The sequence below is a fragment of the Cheilinus undulatus genome, linkage group 4 (assembly GCF_018320785.1).
Source record: "Cheilinus undulatus linkage group 4, ASM1832078v1, whole genome shotgun sequence".
Classification (NCBI taxonomy): Eukaryota; Metazoa; Chordata; class Actinopteri; order Labriformes; family Labridae; genus Cheilinus; species Cheilinus undulatus.
This window is the reverse complement of record NC_054868.1, coordinates 22378169-22398254: the sequence shown is the minus strand read 5'-3', so window position 1 is coordinate 22398254 and position 20086 is coordinate 22378169. Positions and strand designations below refer to the sequence as shown.

The following is a 20086-nucleotide window of genomic DNA, read 5'->3' as shown; positions in this document are numbered from 1 at the left end:
ACCCCAAAGACCCACATCCTTGATTCAAGCTCCACTTAATGCCACTGTTTATTTCACAGGTAAACAAGACCTTCCAGGAGCTTGGTGTGCTGAGGGATCTTGGAGGGATGTGGGAGGAGATGAGGCCCAAAATTTGGAACTTCATGGAGAACAGCGAGGAAATGGACTTAGTTAGGGTGAGTGGGAATCATTTACAACACACCCGTATGAACGTCAGAGCTTTGTTCTCAGTAGCCTTCCTGTTTACACAAAGACAGTTATCAGGCATCTGAGTAGTCAAGAGTCTGATTTATCTGCGAAGGAAGGAAAACTTCTGAAGCCCCTGTAAAGGTGACCACCCACACCACTTGTTTAAAGTCTGTAAATGCCACAAATCTGTTTATGCTCCAGATAGTTAATGCAGATTTAACTGCGGAGAAAGAGCATAGAGGCAAAGAGAAGTCGTTTTTCAGTGCTGGCTCATGCCTTTTAAATAAACATGAGAGCAACCAAAATGAGAGACTAATGTACAGAGGTATAAATTCTCTCTAAGGTCAACCACAAAACTTCATCAACTAAAAGAAGACAGAGAAAAGTTTTTTTAACTAACAACAAAATTATATAAAAACATTCAAATGAATTTGTTCAACCTTAACCAAACACAAAAAGTGGCTCTCTGATACAGATTTTTTTTTTATGGGTGTCATTTAAGGCACTGAAACATAATCAGTCATTTACAAACATGTTTGAAAAAAGTCTCCATTAGACAGCATGTAGTTCCTAACATGGCTGTCTTTTGCTGAAAATGTGCCCCCTCCTCTGGTTGTAAAACCATGGCTCCACATTTGTTTGGAAACTGTATAAGCACACCACCTATTGGTGAGCGGTGGGATTGTTAAACATCAGCACATAAAGGAACCAGTGATAATTTTGGCAGCTATTTTGAATGTAGTCTTAGTCTTTAGATTAAAACCCATTTTAGCTTTAGTCATGTTTAGTCAGCTTCAGTTTTTACAGTTTAAGTCTAGTCTTTATTGAGAAAGACACAAAAACATTTTAGTCTAATCTTAGTCAATAAAAAACATCCAAGATTTAAGTCTTTACTCTGAGTCACAATGCTTTTTTCTCTTACAACTAATTTAACCAGCCAAATTTAAAAATTTATATAAATGTAAAACACTCATATTAATGCACTATCAAGACTTGATTTAAAATACGATGATAAAAATACTGACATACATTTAACGCACAAGGGAGGAATATCAGTGATTTTGAATGTCCAACATTTAAGTCTTGTTTTAGTCCCTGTGATGAAAACTAAACATATGTTTGAGTTTTCTTTGTCAAAGATCTATTTTTAACTAGTCTTAGTCTGATCTTCCTCATGAAAGAAGGTAGTCAACATGAAATTAACTCTGCCATGAATGTGCCCTGATCTCAGTTTAACATATCAACTTATGTATTACTACATTTCTGAATTTCAATGCACTGTTTCCATTAGAGATTTAAAAATGCCTTTATGTGACATTAATCTCTGATTATTATTTCATAAAGAGGGCTGTCTACTCTGCCTATCAATAGTTTGATCCTTGGAAACAGAAATGTTATGGCAAGTAGAATGGCCGTCTGAGGCGGCAGACCCACGCCTAAGCAGCGTCACCAAGGATCTCATGCTCCCATTGATTACTATGGTGTTCAAAATTTGGAAGTTTGAGGAAAACAAAAAAGATACAGAACCCTTTATATAATCCCCTGCCAATTTCATCGGCGTGGGTAATAAAAATAAGCAACTCAACTCACTAGCAACTCAAATCCAAACAATACAGCAGTAATAGAGGTCACACTCTGATTATTTAATGGTTTAGTTTTTCACAATTTCAGTGCTGGGGGAAGAAGGTCTATACAAGATTGCAAGGCTTTAATAAAGTCACACTCTGAGCCACTTTTAATGTTTTTAATCGGTGCAAAACAAGAAAAAACATTACAAGGAAATAGGGACACCAATAAGTGATGAAAGAAAAAAAAAATAAGACAAGACAATGCAGATGTGGGGATGTTGTTCTTTTGTGTTTTTTTGTTTGTTTTGGGTGGGGAGATTTTGGATAAGCAGTTAGAAACGAACAATAGTAACAATAGAAAGCCAAATAATCACAGCTATAATAAATGCTAATAATAAAGAGGGAAATAGTAGTAGTAATGTTTATGAAAATACACACATAAATGTGTATGTAAGAAAAAAAACATGTTTACAAGTAAATATGGTTCAGATGATGAAAAGAAAAAAATCATAAATAACATACAGTAAGATATTAGGTATAAATATTATATTGAAATAAATGATCAATCACAGAATTATGTAGGAGGGATTGTAAAAAAAGTTTTTCATCAAGATGCATTTCTTTTTTGCAGACCCTGCTTCAGAACAACGCCAGTGCTGCCTTCTTTAATGCCCAGCTCAGTGAGACTGAGTGGCAAGTGTCAGATGTGTCCAAGTTTCTGTCCAAGGTCTCCGAGGACCAAAGACCGGCAGGATCTGCTTACACTTGGAGAGAAGTCTTTAATGAAACTGACCACGCCATACAGACCATCTCACGTTTCATGGAGGTTAGTCAGTTAGAGGAAGATACAGTGTAAGCCAGTAAAAAACAAAATTGACAAATTAGAAAATGAACGTGGAGTGTATTTATGCGACGTTTTCAGATGCTTGGTCTACGTGTTATGGGTTTTTTGTGGGTTCAGTGACATTTCCAGTAAACTCAGAGTTGTTGGGGTCATAAGTTTTGTCTTTAAAAGTTTTATGTCACCAGTGTCTAGCATGTAGGTCAAGCTGCAAGAAAAACCTAGCTAGAAAATGGGTTAAAAGCTAGTTGCCCAAAGAGGTCATTGCATTACATCCTTCTACATCTTTATTGTTTTTTAATTCACTTCGAGCTGCATTGAGATCCTGGCCTCGGCTATTAAAAGTCTTGAAATCAAATGATCTTTCCCTCTTTCCCTGATTAAATCGAGTTACTGCCATGCCGAGTGTGTCACTGCTCTCTGTGTGTCTCCTCTGTGGGTCAGTGTGCCAGAGCTGAGCCCTAAGGATAAACAACCACAGCTAAACTCCTGCCAAACGTTAATTGATGTTCATGCCCTGATGAATGGGAGGTTGTTGTGTAATTTGCTTTTGCCAGGGAATCTCTAGACTGATTTCCTTCAAGATAAACCCAACCAGAGATGTTACGAGAGGATTAGTGATTGATAAAACGATCTTGTAACTTTAAGTGCTAATAGTCTTTACACTTCCCCTGTTTTTGTTTGTCTTTCCACTGGGGATAAACCTATAAAATGCACAAACACAGCACAACATTTTGGAGTGGTGGCCAAACCGTTATGTATCTAAAAGGACTATAAACATTACACATATTACAAACACTATGACATTTCTTATCAGTTTCGAAGAACCCACTACCCTACTGACTGAGCCGCACCCTTTTAAGAGATCATATAATGTGTGGAAACTCACATTCCTAACAGGAAAAACTATGTCAAGGCCTTCTCAACCATTTAAACCCGACATGCCTGCAGTGTTAGGAGCATTAACGCTGTGTTTTCATTATGCTCTCATTGGCTTCTCACAAGGTGCAAGGGGATGAGGAATAAGTCAGCTTATGTCAGCTCTGTACAGCCTGTGAGTGGCTAATCTGCAAGACTGTGCTCAACAAATCAACTCTGGCTGGGTTATTTGGTGTCTGCTCAAAGATTTGTGTTAAAGGTTCTTGAGTTCATTGTTGTTTTCAGCTTCTAAAGAAGGGCATGTGATTGTATGAGCAGGATTTACTATGATTTGTGCTGAAGGGTTCATTGATTTGTTCAGAGGATGTCACTCTGATAAGGCCCCAATTCATTAAAACCAGGCACTAACTGTTAAACCATTTTAAATCAACACTTGAAGCACAAAATAGATCATATTAGACATAACAACAATGAAAAAAAAACACATTAATAGAGCAGGGGTATAATGAATTGATCACAAAACTCTGGACTCTTCACAAACGCTCACTCTATTTTCCTTCCAGTGTGTGAACCTGGACAAGCTAGAACCAGTAGCCAATGAGGAGAGGCTGGTCAACAAATCCATGGGTCTTTTAGACAACCAGAAGTTTTGGGCTGGAATCGTGTTCCCTGACATTGCCCATAATAACAGCACTGACCTACCTCCCAATGTGAACTATAAGATCCGCATGGACATCGATAATGTGGAGAGGACAAACAAGATTAAGGACGGGTGAGAAGATGTGAAATATACATTATTAAAGAGCATTCGCAGATTTTTATCACCATCTCACTGGTTTTATTCATGCATTACAGGTATTGGGACCCAGGTCCCAGGGCTGACCCCTTTGAGGACCTTAGGTACATCTGGGGCGGATTTTCTTACCTGCAGGACGTCATCGAGCAAGGGATCATCAGAGCCATCACTGGCAGCAAGGAGAGGACAGGCATCTACATTCAGCAGATGCCTTACCCCTGCTATGTTGACGACATGTAAGTGAGGCCTTTTTCACTCATGAACTCCTGATAATTGCTTGCATCAGGATGCTCTGCATGTGTGCATTTCATGTGACTGGACATATTCCCAGCATAAACAAAAGAGCAGGACAGAAAGTATTTGCAAGCAAGTGGAAAAGAGTTTGAAGCAGCTTCTTTACGTGCACAAATATTGCACTATTCCATTAACTGTCATGGGATGTAAAAACATCATTATCTTATTTTTTGCTGTGCTCTTCATATGCTCACCCATGCTGAAATTTTACTAGGGCAAGAATTGGAAAAGATCAGGATGAAAAATGCAGCTCAACCTGAACATTTCTAGAAACCTACAGGAGCTTTTAGCATGGGTGAAGAGACCATGAAATACTACATGCATTTTTCAAGTGAATAAAGCCTCATGGAGCATCAGAGCTTTCTTTCCTTTTGTGATGGAAAAGATTCAAAGCTTTGGGGTTTCAATTTAAGGAAAAACACAGTGAAATGGCACAGCAGTCGTTTCTTAGAGGGACTGAAGCACTGGTGCAGCAGTGTTTCAATCACTAATGTCTGCAGTGAAAGTCACATGTGCACTGAATGTCCTTTCATTGAATTTATCCTACAAATATGCAAACATAAACAGAGCTGCGTTTTTTCATGGCAATAAAAAGTGCTTATTAACATAAAACAGTTTGTCCAAAGTAGGATTCAATCCAGCCTCATGAAAGAAAGATCCACATCTTTCAATCTGCCATTGCAATTTGGCCACAGTTTTCTACCACACCATGAGATTTTACATATTAAATTGACATTTGTGCCAACTAGGAATGATTTTTGAAATCTGGTACCAACACATCTAGTACCTATCATACCAAATTACAAGACAGATTTCAGGGCTTTATTTTGGTACCTTGCAACCCCACTGTGGTCCCCACCACTCCAAAGGAAAGGCACAAATAAGTTATGTGAAGAAGTTAAACCTATTTCCTTTACTTATATGTTCTTTTGGGATCTTATTTCTGAATCATTTATGATACAAGACAGCTTTGATTTAATTGCAGACTTTTAAAACAACTTTTTTGTCTTAAAAGTATTGATTCAGGCACTGTTTAGGTATCAGCACCTTATAAAAAGTATAATTTTAGCACCAGTATAGGAAAAAAATCCAAACTTTACCCAACCATTGTGCCTGGCTGATGATTTCTCTTGAAAAAAACATGCTCCGGCCTTATTATTATGACAGATCAAAATGCTCCAACACTGCGGAGTGCTGTTTTCACCATACTTAAAACCAACCTAAAATCAGTCTCTTTTCTCTAATAACTGCAGTGTTAAGTTTCACTGAGTCATTGCATGTCATTTCCCCACAGCTATATTTCTCTCTCTTTAAATCCCAGTAACAATCTTTCTCCTCCATTTTTGATGACAGTTTCCTGCGTGTGATGAGTCGCTCAATGCCTCTCTTCATGACCCTGGCTTGGATGTACTCAGTAGCCATCATCATTAAGGGCGTGGTGTACGAGAAGGAGGCTCGGTTAAAGGAGACGATGAGGATCATGGGGCTGAACAATGGCATCCTGTGGCTCAGCTGGTTCATCAGTAGTTTAATCCCACTCCTGATCAGTGCCGGCTTATTGGTGATGTTACTAAAGGTCAGTGTTGCCACATGTATGAACACATAATGTCTTTGTCACCATGCAGGAATGTTGGCAAACTACCTTATCATCATACTTCACATTTTACTCAATAGTCGATCTGTTTTTCCATGATTTCAACACTATTGTCCAAAATTGTGGAAAACAAATGAAGTCATGATGTTGTAACCAGGAAACTATTTCATCTCCTCTCTCTTTTTCTCTTGTTTTTCCTTTCCTCTGTCCTCAGATGGGAAACCTGCTGCCTTACAGTGACTCAGGCGTGGTGTTTCTTTTCCTGGGATCCTTCGGTGTTGTCACCATCATGCAGTGTTTCCTTATCAGCACCCTGTTCTCTCGTGCAAACCTGGCAGCTGCCTGTGGTGGAATCATATACTTCACTCTCTACCTGCCGTATGTGCTCTGTGTCGCCTGGCAGGACTATGTGGGCTTCGGAGCAAAAGTTGTTGTGGTGTGTGAAGGAAATTTTGTCTTCAAATAGTATTAAAAAGATCTTTAAAATAGACCTATGATTTGAAATAATCCCATTTAAAATCTGCATCCTGCCTTCTGAGTTTCTTAACCCGCTAAACTCTGACTTTTCTCTTCTTCTCCCAGAGCCTGCTGTCTCCTGTGGCTTTTGGTTTCGGCTGTGAGTACTTTGCCCTGTTTGAGGAGCAGGGGGTGGGAATTCAGTGGTCCAATCTGCTGGCAAGTCCTCTGGAGGAAGACAGCTACAACCTGACCACCTCTATCTGCCTCATGCTGTTTGATGCCGTGCTGTATGGAATAATGACCTGGTACATCGAAGCAGTGTTTCCTGGTAAGTCTTGAATGAAAATAGTAAATGTGACGTTTTCAAATCTTCATTGCACAGCAAAATATTGCAGAAAAAGGAGGATGTTAAGTCAGACAGAAATGTACATCACAGTTTTAATCTTTTTCAGGTCAGTATGGGATCCCCAGGCCTTGGTATTTCCCTTTCACAAGGACGTACTGGTGTGGAGAGAAAGAGAACCAGAACCTCTCCACCCCTCTGTCGAAGAAGGGCAATGCTGAAGGTACGAATCATAATTCTTATCTAAAAGCATTTTAATCTAAAGACTAAGACTCAATTGAAACAGCTGCCAAGCTGTTTCTGACTCTATCCACTGTCCTCCTCTCTAGAATAAAGGCATAAAAAGCCCTTTCTTTAAGAAAAAGGAGCTAAAATTGACTGTCATATCTAACATGTTGTTGCTGTGTATTTTTGTTATGCATAGCTGTCTGTATCGAAGAAGAACCGGGCCACATCGACCCAGGTGTTTACATAGAAAACTTGGTGAAGGTCTACAGTCACGGAAACAAACTTGCTGTGGACGGACTGACCCTTAGGTTCTATAACGGACAGATTACCTCCTTTCTCGGCCACAATGGAGCTGGCAAGACAACAACCATGTAAGATAATACACTAAACCTCAAGTAAGTTTCCAGTTTTTTCATGGCATGGACAGCTGTAAATAATGTGGCCCTTTTCTGTCCAATAGGTCAATCCTGACGGGGTTGTTCCCACCCACCTCTGGTACTGCCTACATCCTTGGCAAAGACATCCGCACCGAACTCAGCACCATACGGCAGAATCTGGGCGTCTGTCCTCAGCACAACGTACTTTTCAGCATGTACGTGTGCACCTATCAATAATTAGAGCTCAACTTTCCAGGATTCTTTTGAGACTTTGTCAGCTCATGGTTTATTTTCTTAATTGTGTTTTTGTTTTTTTATTAAGGCTGACAGTTGAGGAACACATTTGGTTCTACGCTCGTCTGAAGGGGCTGCCAGAGGAGAAGGTGAAGGCTGAGATGGAACAAATTGTGAATGATGTTGGTCTTCCACACAAGCGTCAGTCCCGCACAAGCACACTGTCTGGTCAGTTTGTTTGTTATCACTCATCTCAAGAGCAGCACCTGTTTTTCAGGCAGATTTACATTTTAAAAAGTTGTTTCAGAAACAGCACTTCTCACTTTTATCCTTTTGTCTTTTCAGGAGGGATGCAGAGGAAGCTGTCTGTAGCTCTGGCTTTTGTCGGAGGCTCAAAGGTTGTGATTTTGGATGAACCGACTGCTGGGGTTGATCCTTATGCACGCCGGGGCATCTGGGATCTTCTGCTTAAATACAGACAAGGTAAATACTAAAGATAACATACTGATCTAGTTATATAGAGAGGGTATGCACTGAGATCACTTTCAGGGTGTGACATGACTGCTCAGCTGATAAGTAAAACATACTGAAATGCTGCTGTCTGCTCAAAGGGGAGTGGATGAAAACATGAGAAAAAACTGACTAATATCTGCGTAAATCAGGGGTATTTGGACTCAGTAATGCCTGTGGTAGCTACTGTAATAGCAGTTTTTTCTTGTGGCTTCATTGACCATCATCAATGACAAAGTCATAAAAAAGGCAGCACTTCTCAGCCAAAATAAAGATGTATAATTCTTACTCCCTACTGATTTCTGCAGCTGTGACAGCGTACTCATACTGCTCCTTCATATATACTCTCCTGTAGTTTATAGTCTAAATGTTCCCCTTTGTTCCTTTGTTAGGCCGCACCATCATCCTCTCCACTCATCACATGGACGAAGCTGACATCCTGGGTGACCGAATTGCCATCATTTCCCACGGCAAGCTCTGTTGTGTCGGCTCCTCACTCTTCCTTAAGACTCAGCTGGGCACGGGCTACTACCTGACCCTGGTGAAGAGAGACTACGACCTGACGCTTCAGTCCTGCAGGAACTCTGCTAGCACTGTTTCTTACTGCAAGAAGAATGAAAAGGTTAGATAAAGAGCCACAACAATACTTTGAAAATCTATTTATTTTTATGATGATTTCAAGTTGACCCTGTTTGTATCTGCCTCAGGAGGACAGTGTTTCAGAGAGCAGCTCAGATGCTGGTCTGGGTAGTGAGCCTGAGAGTGAAACCACCACTATTGGTAAGACACTCATTTAGCTTTATTGGAAAATTTTGTTCCTGTAAAGTAGGTTTTGCAGGGCATTAACAGTATCCCTCTACTTATTTCCAGATGTGTCCCTCATCTCAAACGTGATATTCAAGCATGTCTCTGAAGCTCGCCTTGTTGAGGACCTTGGCCATGAGCTCACGTACGTCTTACCATATCAGTCAGCTAAAGATGGAGCCTTTGTGGAGCTGTTTCACGAGCTGGATGACCGCCTCACTGACCTGGGAATATCTAGCTATGGAATATCTGATACCACCCTTGAGGAGGTAAGGAACTGCAAAGAGCTTGTACTTTTCTCTAGTCAACTTGCTCAACATTTTCTTTCAGTGTTTCAATTTCATGTCTTTTACCTCTGCAGATTTTCCTGAAAGTGGCTGAGGACAGTGGAGTGGATTCTGTTGAGCTTTCAGGTGAGATAGTGATAAAATTTTCACTCAATTGCTAGGATTCACAGCACTTACATGTGTAACATTAGAACATTATAACACTGGTGAAATATTTTAGAAGAAAATGGTAAGAATAACCAAACTGACGTTCCTCTCACAACAGATGGAGTTGTGCCAACCAGGACTCGTCGCCGTCATGCCTTTGGAGACCACCAGAGCTGCCTGAAGCCCTTCACCGAGGACGACTTTGACTTCAATGACTCTGAAGGTGACCCAGGTAGAACTGCACTACCCAGCATGCAGTGCAATGATAACAACAGATGTGTTGCTATCATTACTTCTGATACAATTTCAAAAGTTTCAGTAAATATTTTAAAGGACTAACACGAAGTCAGGACACGGACTCACGCTTGTATTTTCCTGTGCAGAATCTCGTGAAACTGACTGGCTCGGCGGATCAGACGGCAAAGGTTCATACCAGGTCAAAGGCTGGAGTCTGAAGAGACAGCAGTTTGTTGCACTCCTCTGGAAACGATTCCTCTATGCTCGACGCTCCAGGAAAGGCTTCTTTGCTCAGGTATAGTCATGCTTTCTTTAAATAAACCTGTAATTAATGTAGATCTTCTTGCCCTGCATCAGCCATGCAGGTTTTGGTAACAATCTAATTTTGTTTTTTATTTTTCAGATTGTTCTCCCAGCTGTGTTTGTGTGTATCGCCCTGGTGTTTAGCCTGATTGTTCCTCCGTTTGGAAAGTACCCAAGTCTGGCTCTGGATCCTGGCATGTATGGGGAACAGTTTACCTTCATCAGGTTAGTTTTCATCCTTTGTACCAGGAACAACGAATGCTTTTTCACATCTTTTTATATAGAAACACGTTTCTAAATATGGGAGTACTTTTTCCTATCTGCGTTATGCCTGACTCTTTAAAAATGCAAAAGGTTATCTAACTGCACTAAAGCTTGCATGTTACCTAATACTTAAAGGCTGACCACTTCACTGAGGGCATATGTGAAACAAATCTTTTAAGACCCTGTGAAATGTAAAAAATTGATAATAGGATAGAGGATTTACACGTTCTTCAAATAAATGATGGCATTTGATTTTCTGTATTCACTGTTAACATCTTTGCAAAGCCATTATCAGTGGGTAAGAGGGGTGGGTCTGGAAAAATGTATGGCAAAAAGTCTGTAATGTGCTTTTATTTTGAAGGCAATGTCTCTCTTTTTTCTGTCAGATCTTTCCTTTAATCTCAAGTTCAGACAGCCCTGTTTGTTATTAAAAAACTTAGTTTGGCTTGAAAATGTTAGAAATTTGACTCATGATTCACTATTGTGATGGCGTTGTTGGATCCAATGATCAAGAGTATTACATTTAACAAAGTATTTTTAATGTCTTTTTTCTTTTGATAGTAATGACCTTCCTGAAGACCCTCACATCAACAAACTGCTGGGAGCTTTGACAGATAAACCAGGATTTGGAACTCGTTGCATGGAAGGAGAGCCCATACCGTAAGTCTAAAAAAAGACCTGAGACAATTAAAATACAAAATAATACAATGGCTCAGAGGCAATTAACTTCCTATGTCTATCTCCGTTCTCCAGGGACACTTCCTGTACAGCAGTAGAAGATGAATGGTCCGTCCCTGAAGTTTCTCAAAGTTTGCAGGATATGTTTGACAAAGGGAACTGGTCCATGGAGAATCCGTCTCCCCTGTGTGAGTGCAGCTGTGGGGGGCGCAAAAGGATGCTGCCAGAGTGTCCTGCTGGTGCTGGAGGACTTCCACCGCCACAGGTTTGTAAAAAGTCATTATTGTTGTCGTTATTTTTATAATTTATTATACTAATTATAATTCATGGGGGGGGGTCTACTGTAGATATGGTTGTGGGTGGAACTTCCAGAGAAATAACAGACTTAGAAAAAATGTGTTTGTCAAGGTTGCTAACTCACCAACAGCAGTTATTTTGAAAGAAATACCACCTCAATTTAGCTTAATTTTTAAAATCATACGTCCAGTTAAATCTCATTATAAGCTCAAACTTCTGAGTTATATTTTCTGAACAGTCTGATTAATGGTACCAGCTGCTCTGTTTGTGGTACTAACAACTAGTAGTTAAGTATGTTTTCAATGTCAATGTTTTTAACACAATGTTCATTATCTTAATCCATATGATGTGTAATTTTTGTTATATGAATTTAATGTTATTTCTTAATTAATACAGAATTTTAGATTAACTGACCTCACAAATCATGAGGTCATACCCATAACTCATGCACTTTTTTCCCTCACTCTCTTGGTCAAATAAAAGTAATCTGATTCTGTAGCATGAAAAACACAATGGAATTAACTGTTTTTGTTTGTATATCCAGATGAAGATCAGTGACAAAGACACTCTTCAGAATTTGACGGGCAGAAACATCTCAGACTATCTGGTTAAAACCTACGCTAAGATCATTGGCAAGAGGTAGCACTCATTATACATGATTACATTTGTTCATGCTGCTTTTTACCTGATTTATGGCAGAGGCTTTTAATCTTTTTCTTTATTCTCTTACAGCTTGAAGAATAAGATCTGGGTCAACGAGTTCAGGTACCAAACATAATCCATCTTGTTTTGATTTGTCAGCATTTCAACTTGCATGCCTCTCTGCTCTGATTTTAAAACCATTGTGCTCCACACAGGTACGGGGGCTTCTCGTTGGGCGCCAGGAGTTCTCAGCTGCTTTCACACACTGATGATATCGATGTTGCAATTGCTCAGCTGAGGAGACGCTTCCGTCTAGAGAGAGTAAGAGAGTCTTTTGCACAATTTTTCCCTTTGCATTTAGGTAATGCAAAAGCTGATCATTTTGTCTTTAGAAAAGCAGTTACTGGGGTGCACCGGTAGTTGAGTGGTTAAGGCATGCACCATGTTCATGGGCGGCCCGGGTTCGAATTCAACCTGTGGCACCATTTCCCGCATGACTCTCCCCGCTGTCTTCCCTGTTTCTGAGTCTATCCACTGTCCTTCTCTATCTAATAAAGACCCAAAAATAAGTCTTAAAAGAAAAGAGAACAAAAAGAAAAGCAGTTACTGTAGAACCAGACTGGATATAGTTGTGTTGTATTACTTAGTGGCACCAGTTTAAGCATGTGCAAAATCACAATCCCTTTTTCTCTCGCTCTTGCTCTCTCTCTTCCTGCATCTTTCCTGTCCTCCAGGGAACAGCAGCAGATCGTTTCTTTCACAGTCTCTCTAGTTTTATCCAAGGACTGGACACCAAGAACAACGTCAAGGTCAGCACACACACTCAAGCACACACTCTCTTGTTACACAACTGCATGTGGCTCTGTAGGTTACCTTCAAGCTCTCCTCCATAAATTCTTCAACAATGCTGCTGTTGTTTTCAAACGGTACAGAAACATGCTTTAATGACTCAGTCAGTATTGTGTAATATTTTGTATAACTATTGACTCCTGCCTGTGTTAATTTTGACAGTTTTTTTTTTGTTTAGACAAGCCTTTTGATTAAAATGTTATTTTTTAAAATTTAAGTCCCTTTTTATTCATTTTAACCCTTATTGTTTTAGTCGATTAAAACCCCAAAACATTGTAGTCCACTTGAAGTCAATAAAAGCCTTTAGATTTTAGCCTTTTTCTGTTAGTCAAGGCATTAAGATCTTTTTAGTAATTGAATCAGGTAATTAATCTAAATGTAAAATACAAGTTAATGCACTATCAGTACTTTAACTGGTTTAAAGTACGCTAGCATACAATACAAATGTACTTTTCATTAGTTTTAATCATGAAAGATATATTGCTTGCTAATCCTAGCTGAGTCTTCCTCACCGAAAAAGGTAGTTGATGAACATTTTTAGTCATAGTTTTAGTCGATAGAATTATCAATGATACCCACTGAATTTAACTTGGTGAAACACATTTGGCCATTTTAATTTCCATTTATGTTTTTTTTATTTCAGTTTTGATAATCTCAATCAAAAGTGATATCTATGGCATTTCTTTTCAAACATTTAAACAGAGGAAATGCAATCCAGTAAAGTAATAACAAAGAAAATTGTATGGAAAAATCCAAAATATAGAGCATTTTAAATGTCTCTGTGATTGCAGGAAAAAAAATAAAGACGAGTTGAAATGAAGACAGAGCAGAAGGCAAAATATATATTTATATTTCAGTGCAGCACTGTAATCTTTATTCTCATGCAGACTAGCAGGCCGATGATAGCTACTAATTTACTCCTTGGTTGCATGTCTATGATTGCCCCAAACTAAAATAGACTCATCCCTCTCTCTTCAGATCTGGTTCAACAACAAGGGCTGGCATAGCATCGGTTCTTTCCTCAATGTGATGAACAACGGAATCCTGCGGGCAAGTCTGAAAGGTGGCAAAGACCCAACAAAGTTTGGCATCACCGCTTACAACCACCCTCTCAACCTGACCAAGGAACAGCTGTCACAAGTAGCACTGTGAGTAAAACTGTAGAGTAAAATCCTGTAACATCTATGATACTCTCTCAGAGAGCTCACATTTAATTTCTGTCTTTCTTTGTGCTCTCCCTCTCGCAGGATGACAACATCAGTGGATGTTCTGGTTTCCATCTGCGTGATCTTTGCCATGTCTTTTGTTCCGGCTAGTTTTGTTGTTTTCCTCATCCAGGAGAGAGTCAACAAGGCCAAGCACATGCAGTTCATAAGTGGGGTGCAGCCTTTCCTCTACTGGTTGGCCAACTTTGTCTGGGATATGGTAAGACATTTCAAACTACATCAAAATTTGAGAAACATTCTGTGATGTGGCATAGTCATTGCCCTGAAAATACACCATGATAAATCCTCCTTAAGACTCTCCTTCACTGTCCTTCTCTTCTTCTCTTTCAGTGTAATTACATCGTTCCTGCCACGCTGGTTATCATCATCTTTGTGTGCTTCCAACAAGACGCCTACGTCTCCTCCACCAATCTGCCTGTGCTGGCCTTGCTGCTGCTGCTCTATGGGTAAATTTGACACACTCTAAATTATTTTGGCTTGTATCTGACCTTCACTTATCTAAAATTATCTATGTATCTCTTCACAGATGGTCAATCACCCCCCTGATGTACCCGGCCTCGTTCTTCTTTAAGATCCCCAGCACGGCCTATGTGGTTTTGACCAGTGTGAACATACTGATTGGAATAAATGGCAGTGTCTCCACATTTGTGCTGGAGCTGTTTGGAAGCAACGTAAGCACATTTTACAAATTAAATTTGAATCAGATAGTAAACACAAAAGCAGATTGAGACTTCTTTACTGCTTGTGATTTAATATTCCCATGACTCTTTTCTTCTGAAGGAAATTGGTGGCATCAACGACATCCTGAAGAACGTATTCTTGATCTTTCCTCACTTCTGTTTGGGCAGAGGTCTGATCGATATGGTGAAGAATCAGGCCATGGCTGACGCTTTGGAGCGATTTGGTAATTACAGCGGACTCATTTTGAATATATGAATATGTATTTCCTTAAATATGTTGCATTGTTTGATGCCTGCTTCTGGTTGTAGGTGAAAACCGTTTCCGCTCCCCTTTGGCCTGGGACATGGTGGGAAAGAACCTGTTTGCAATGGCGATAGAGGGTGTGGTCTTCTTCTGCATCACTGTCCTCATTCAGTACCGCTTCTGCATCAAGGCGAGGTGGGTGAACTTAACATAAATGACCCAAAGTATCTGTGGCTAAGATATTTTATTTTAAAGCATTTTGGGTTAAAGAATTAATTGAAAGCCTGTCTTGAAGAAATCTTTCTTCGTGTCCTTCCAGGTCGTCCACCAGCCATCTGAAGCCGATTGGAGAAGAAGACGAAGACGTGGCCAGAGAGCGGCAGAGGATCCTGAGCGGAGCAGGACAGTCAGACATCCTGGAGCTCAGACAGCTCACCAAGATTTACAAGCGAAAACAGAAGCCTGCAGTGGACCGGCTATGTGTCGGCATCCCCCCTGGAGAGGTACAATACATCACAACATGTACGTAAGTGATACACATGTAACTGTAAACCAGACACTGATGTTCAAATCTCTCTTCTCCTGTAGTGCTTTGGTTTGCTGGGGGTGAACGGTGCAGGGAAAACCAGCACCTTTAAGATGCTGACAGGAGACTCTGTGGTCACCAGCGGCGAGGCCTACCTAGCTGGCAAGAGGTAATGATACAGCAATTGTTAAAATAAACACCATATGAGGTCATTTCTAATGTAGTTTATTTACTTTTCTAGTCTAATCAGCCAGCCTCTAAAGAGATTTTTAATGAAGTCTTATCACAAATAATGTAATTAAAGGGGCTTGAAATTTAGATTAAATCAAAGCAGAGCCATGGAAGCCTCTCTCACTGCTCAGAGCGAATAAAAGGCCTGATTAGCCCAGGAAATTAAATTAGCCTGTTATCATATCTGCAACCACTCAATACAAGGCTGAATTGCTTTCTAAACATTTTCTGTGTGTATTTGTCCTACCAGTGTAAACACAGAGATAGATGAAGTGCATCAGAACATGGGCTACTGCCCTCAGTTTGATGCCATCAACGACCTGCTAACAGGTAGAGAGCACCTGGAGTTTTACGCCATCCTGAGAGGAGTGCCTGAAAAGGAAGTCTGTGAGGTCAGCATCAAACACTCTTGCTTTGTTTTTTGTATTTCCCCTCACTTTAAGTTCACATTCTGACTTTTTGTCATTATTTTTTCTAAATAGCAAGCATAGATGTTTAACACTTGTTAAAAAATTCTTGTTGTCCACTAGGTGGCAGAGTGGGGCATCAGGAAGCTGGGCTTGGTTAAATATGTGGACAAGGCTGCGGGCAGCTACAGTGGAGGAAACATGAGGAAACTGTCCACTGCTATCGCTCTCATAGGAGGACCTCCTGTCGTCTTTCTGGTCAGTGGAACCTGATCAGTCAAACAAATAACTCTTTAAATATGTGTGATTTATTTTGTTTGAAGCAGGACAGCAAGTAAGCAAGTGATATATGTAAGCATCACAGGGTTAGTGCATTATTTTAGTATTTCTATCAGCTAAAATCAAGATGAGTGTTGTTCAAAAACTGGAGATTTTTGTCAGGGCATGGAATACAGAGCTTGAAAACTGGATCTCTGTTAAATCAGGATACTTATAAGCACATTTTGAATGCCTGTTTTTTTGTTCCCAGGATGAGCCAACCACAGGCATGGACCCTAAGGCACGCCGGGCCCTGTGGAACGCCATCCTAAGCATCATCAAAGAGGGGCGATCTGTCGTCCTGACGTCCCACAGGTACAACTACAAATCTGAGTAACATATAATCACTCAACAATACAGTGTGATAATCAATCACATGCAACTAACTATTCTTACGTGATTGATTTATGTGTTTACAGACTCACCCCTAATGTGTTTTCATTTTTTCAGCATGGAGGAGTGTGAAGCACTCTGCACAAGAATGGCCATCATGGTCAACGGCAGGTTCCGCTGTCTTGGCAGTGTGCAACATCTCAAAAACAGGTGAATTTCACAAACACACACAATGTACTAGAATTTAGAGAAATAATTCAGCTAGTTAACACATGCTTTGTCATGTTTTCTCCAGATTTGGCGATGGATACACCATCATCCTGCGGGTGGCAGGTCCAGACCCAGACCTGCGGCCGGTGATGGAGTTCATTGAGCGAGAGCTTCCTGGCAGCACGCTGAAGGAGAAACACCGCAACATGCTCCAGTACCAGCTGCCATCCTCTCTCACTTCCCTCGCCCGAATCTTCTCCCTGCTCTCCAAGAACAAGGAGGTGCTCAGCATAGAGGACTACTCCGTCTCTCAGACAACTTTAGACCAAGTAAGCCTGCTTTAGGTTGCCTCTGTCTTTATCTACAATTGTTTGGGCTCAGTCTAATCCCTGTTTCCTCCTCTTCTCCCTCCTTCAGGTGTTTGTAAACTTTGCCAAGGACCAAAGTGATGAAGACCATTTGAAAGACGTCCACCTGAACAAGAGGGACGCTGTGGTAGTAGACATTTCTCAGCTGAACTCTTTCCTATTGGACGACAAGACCAGGGAGAGCTGCGTCTGACTCCCCTACATCAGCGGGAGCTGAGATGCCTCACCCACTTTCCCCCAAGCATGGAAACCATGGACCACTAACGTTTGGGGGAGACAGACTGTGTTCATTTTTTAAATTCTGTTTTTTAGTCTTTTTAATTGTTCTCATTTCTCAGTGGACCTGCACTTTCAGCGCACAGCCTCCTGAAAAGGCAGAGACTGCAGACACTGAAACAATGAAAACTCAATGCAAATCAATGCAAGAAATATGAATAAATATATTTAAGATGAGAAAGTATTCCTGTGAGGGATGGAGACTGGTGCTCTCCCTTCACTTGAGAAAGAAAGACTTGAACACTTGAAGCAGCAGCAGGATTGTAATCCTGTACTTGACTGGAACACTTGTAGCCCTGCTACTCACTCAATGGACACGACATCAGGGATGACTGAAGGAAATATCTCAAGTTTTTACCTCCCTGTGGTCCTGAAAGAAGTAGCAGTAGTCAGTGGGACTGTGTTTGTGCTACTCTCATGACAGCGTCAAACAAAAAAAGCTTTGATCATTCACTGCCAACGACTAAAAGGACAGATTATTTTTTTATCAGGGTTGAACCTTTCTTGTTCTTATTCGTTACCAAGCGCAGTTGTTTTGTAAAGCAAAAACTGGCAAAAAGCATTTACAATCCCACAAGCAGAAATCATGCATATGTTAATTTCTACTAATTAGATTTTTAAACCTAATTTAATTCTAATAGACAAACTTAACCTCTAAGGATTTTTTTTTATTTCAACTAAGATTGATAACAAGTTATTTTTTTTTATTTGTTGTTCTCGGTGTCCTTGACATTGTCCAGCACAGTGCCTATACTGTACCATGGTGAAGAGAGAAATATGAGCACTCCGTTCATAAAACAACAACGATGTACATGGGCTGCTTTAAGGAATGTATACATCTGACACCATCATGCATCAAAGCACAAAAAAGGAGTTTTTTGTGATGATGATGAATGAAACTTGACTGTTGCTTTTTTTAAAATGTGTCATTCATCGTCAAAAACAAACAAAAAAATCTTGTGGCTGCTTGATGTCTGTACATGATGATGAAGTCTGCTGTATCGGCCCGTATTTTACTCGCCTTGTTTTCTTTATACGGAGCTGAGGGGTTATCAGAGCAGAGCCGAGATGACCAAACTGGCAAGTGCGACTTCAAGAGACAGCTGGAGCTTTCGAAAGTTGGAAATATATACTGCATGCTTTCCACTTGGCTGCACACCTGGACTATCAGCGCCTGTGTGTGCAAGAGCATGCATCAGAGGACAGAAGAGGACTGAAATGTGCTTCATTGGTGTTGGAAATGTGGGGTCTCGATCAAAAGTTTGTTGGAAAAAAGGCAAATACCTGTATGAAAATGTGATTCTAGGATGAGAGGTGTTGTTCCCACAGCTCCTCTGCTTGTGTGGGATCTATAGATGCTAACTTGTGTTTGTGAGGCAACATTGGGAGTTTTATAGACCTGAGCCAGCATCGGTGTGGATATTATGTACAGTAGTAGCAATTTTGTGATGTCAAGTCAGAAAAAAGACGTTACCAGTGGAGTGAACAAATATTATCTGTGCCAAAAGGAGCTGAATATATCAACCAGCATAACCTGGAGGAGTTTTTTTGTAAAGTTTAGATTACTGTTTTTTATTCATCAACTCGCTCAGACATCCTCCTCTCTAAACAAAAAGCACATTTTCAGTTCAATCCAAGCTCATCTTTTCGATTGTTTTTTAAAGCTCTGATGAAGTTGCCAAATTCCAAACTTCCTGTCCAAGCTGCCACACTAAAGTTTACTGTAGTGTCAGTAAGTCCAATTTTAGAAGTGAAGTTTGATACTTCACCATAAAGGATGTTTCCAGAGTTAGTCCAGAGGCCAGGCTAAACACAAACAGGGACCATGTTTTATAGGAGTTGTGCTTGTAATGCTTTATAGTCCAAAAAAGTCAATGGTATCCAGGGTTTAGATAATGACAGACTGTCATTACGGGTGCTCTGTGACATTTTAAGACATTTTCCGTTACCTTGGGTATCTTATCTTTGCAGAGAGGCCTCACACGTACTCTCGGCTTAATGTGAGCACTTTATAGACGATTGTGTCAAAGACAGAGAAGAAATTAGACATTTCAAAATAAAGCTACACTTCTGCATTACAGCGTACTGTACGTTGGGCATAAAAAGCGAAGGCTTTCATGTGATGGAGAGGAATGAGTGCAGAAGCAGCGATTAAGAAGAAGACAGGACAGTACTAAGGTGGTGACGTTTCTCTTCCTGTGCTCTATATTATTATTTGTTTACATTTTTAAGTATTAAACAGCTGTTTAAGTCTGTTACTCATTGTGTATAGTTATTCTTTGCATTAATAAAGAAATTCATACATTTTGAAAAAAAAAAAAAGTCGTGATGTGATTTTTTTTGGCCTTTTCCCTTGCCATAGGTTGCATGGAAACAGGTTTGTATGTCGGAAGTTTGTAGTTAATGAGTGAACAAAAGCAGAACTCACTGTATGTTGGCCGTGTGTG

General features: G+C 40.2%; 1 protein-coding gene across 2 annotated transcripts in view; it reads left to right on the top strand.

Annotated features, from left to right (window-relative positions):
* LOC121508842 (phospholipid-transporting ATPase ABCA1-like) overlaps positions 1 to 19961 on the top strand; it is a 46831-nt gene extending 26870 nt beyond the window's left edge. Inside the window, exons 11-49 of one of the 2 annotated variants that reach the window (XM_041785951.1) lie at positions 60 to 176; positions 2389 to 2583; positions 4041 to 4249; positions 4333 to 4509; positions 5921 to 6143; positions 6376 to 6597; positions 6744 to 6948; positions 7073 to 7186; positions 7388 to 7562; positions 7652 to 7783; positions 7891 to 8030; positions 8148 to 8285; positions 8705 to 8934; positions 9020 to 9092; positions 9183 to 9385; positions 9478 to 9529; positions 9669 to 9773; positions 9934 to 10082; positions 10191 to 10315; positions 10916 to 11014; positions 11108 to 11297; positions 11874 to 11968; positions 12062 to 12094; positions 12187 to 12292; positions 12706 to 12780; positions 13799 to 13968; positions 14068 to 14245; positions 14377 to 14492; positions 14573 to 14717; positions 14827 to 14950; positions 15036 to 15165; positions 15290 to 15473; positions 15559 to 15665; positions 15978 to 16119; positions 16258 to 16392; positions 16664 to 16767; positions 16903 to 16995; positions 17081 to 17324; positions 17413 to 19961. In XM_041785951.1, the coding sequence (XP_041641885.1) occupies positions 60 to 176; positions 2389 to 2583; positions 4041 to 4249; positions 4333 to 4509; positions 5921 to 6143; positions 6376 to 6597; positions 6744 to 6948; positions 7073 to 7186; positions 7388 to 7562; positions 7652 to 7783; positions 7891 to 8030; positions 8148 to 8285; positions 8705 to 8934; positions 9020 to 9092; positions 9183 to 9385; positions 9478 to 9529; positions 9669 to 9773; positions 9934 to 10082; positions 10191 to 10315; positions 10916 to 11014; positions 11108 to 11297; positions 11874 to 11968; positions 12062 to 12094; positions 12187 to 12292; positions 12706 to 12780; positions 13799 to 13968; positions 14068 to 14245; positions 14377 to 14492; positions 14573 to 14717; positions 14827 to 14950; positions 15036 to 15165; positions 15290 to 15473; positions 15559 to 15665; positions 15978 to 16119; positions 16258 to 16392; positions 16664 to 16767; positions 16903 to 16995; positions 17081 to 17324; positions 17413 to 17556 (5598 nt within the window). In that variant the 3' untranslated portion in view covers positions 17557 to 19961. Of the gene's footprint in view, positions 1 to 59; positions 177 to 2388; positions 2584 to 4040; positions 4250 to 4332; positions 4510 to 5920; positions 6144 to 6375; positions 6598 to 6743; positions 6949 to 7072; positions 7187 to 7387; positions 7563 to 7651; positions 7784 to 7890; positions 8031 to 8147; positions 8286 to 8704; positions 8935 to 9019; positions 9093 to 9182; positions 9386 to 9477; positions 9530 to 9668; positions 9783 to 9933; positions 10083 to 10190; positions 10316 to 10915; positions 11015 to 11107; positions 11298 to 11873; positions 11969 to 12061; positions 12095 to 12186; positions 12293 to 12705; positions 12781 to 13798; positions 13969 to 14067; positions 14246 to 14376; positions 14493 to 14572; positions 14718 to 14826; positions 14951 to 15035; positions 15166 to 15289; positions 15474 to 15558; positions 15666 to 15977; positions 16120 to 16257; positions 16393 to 16663; positions 16768 to 16902; positions 16996 to 17080; positions 17325 to 17412 lie in introns of both variants that reach the window. The other variant, XM_041785950.1, reaches the window with a different exon arrangement.
* The last annotated feature ends 125 nt before the right edge of the window (positions 19962 to 20086 follow it).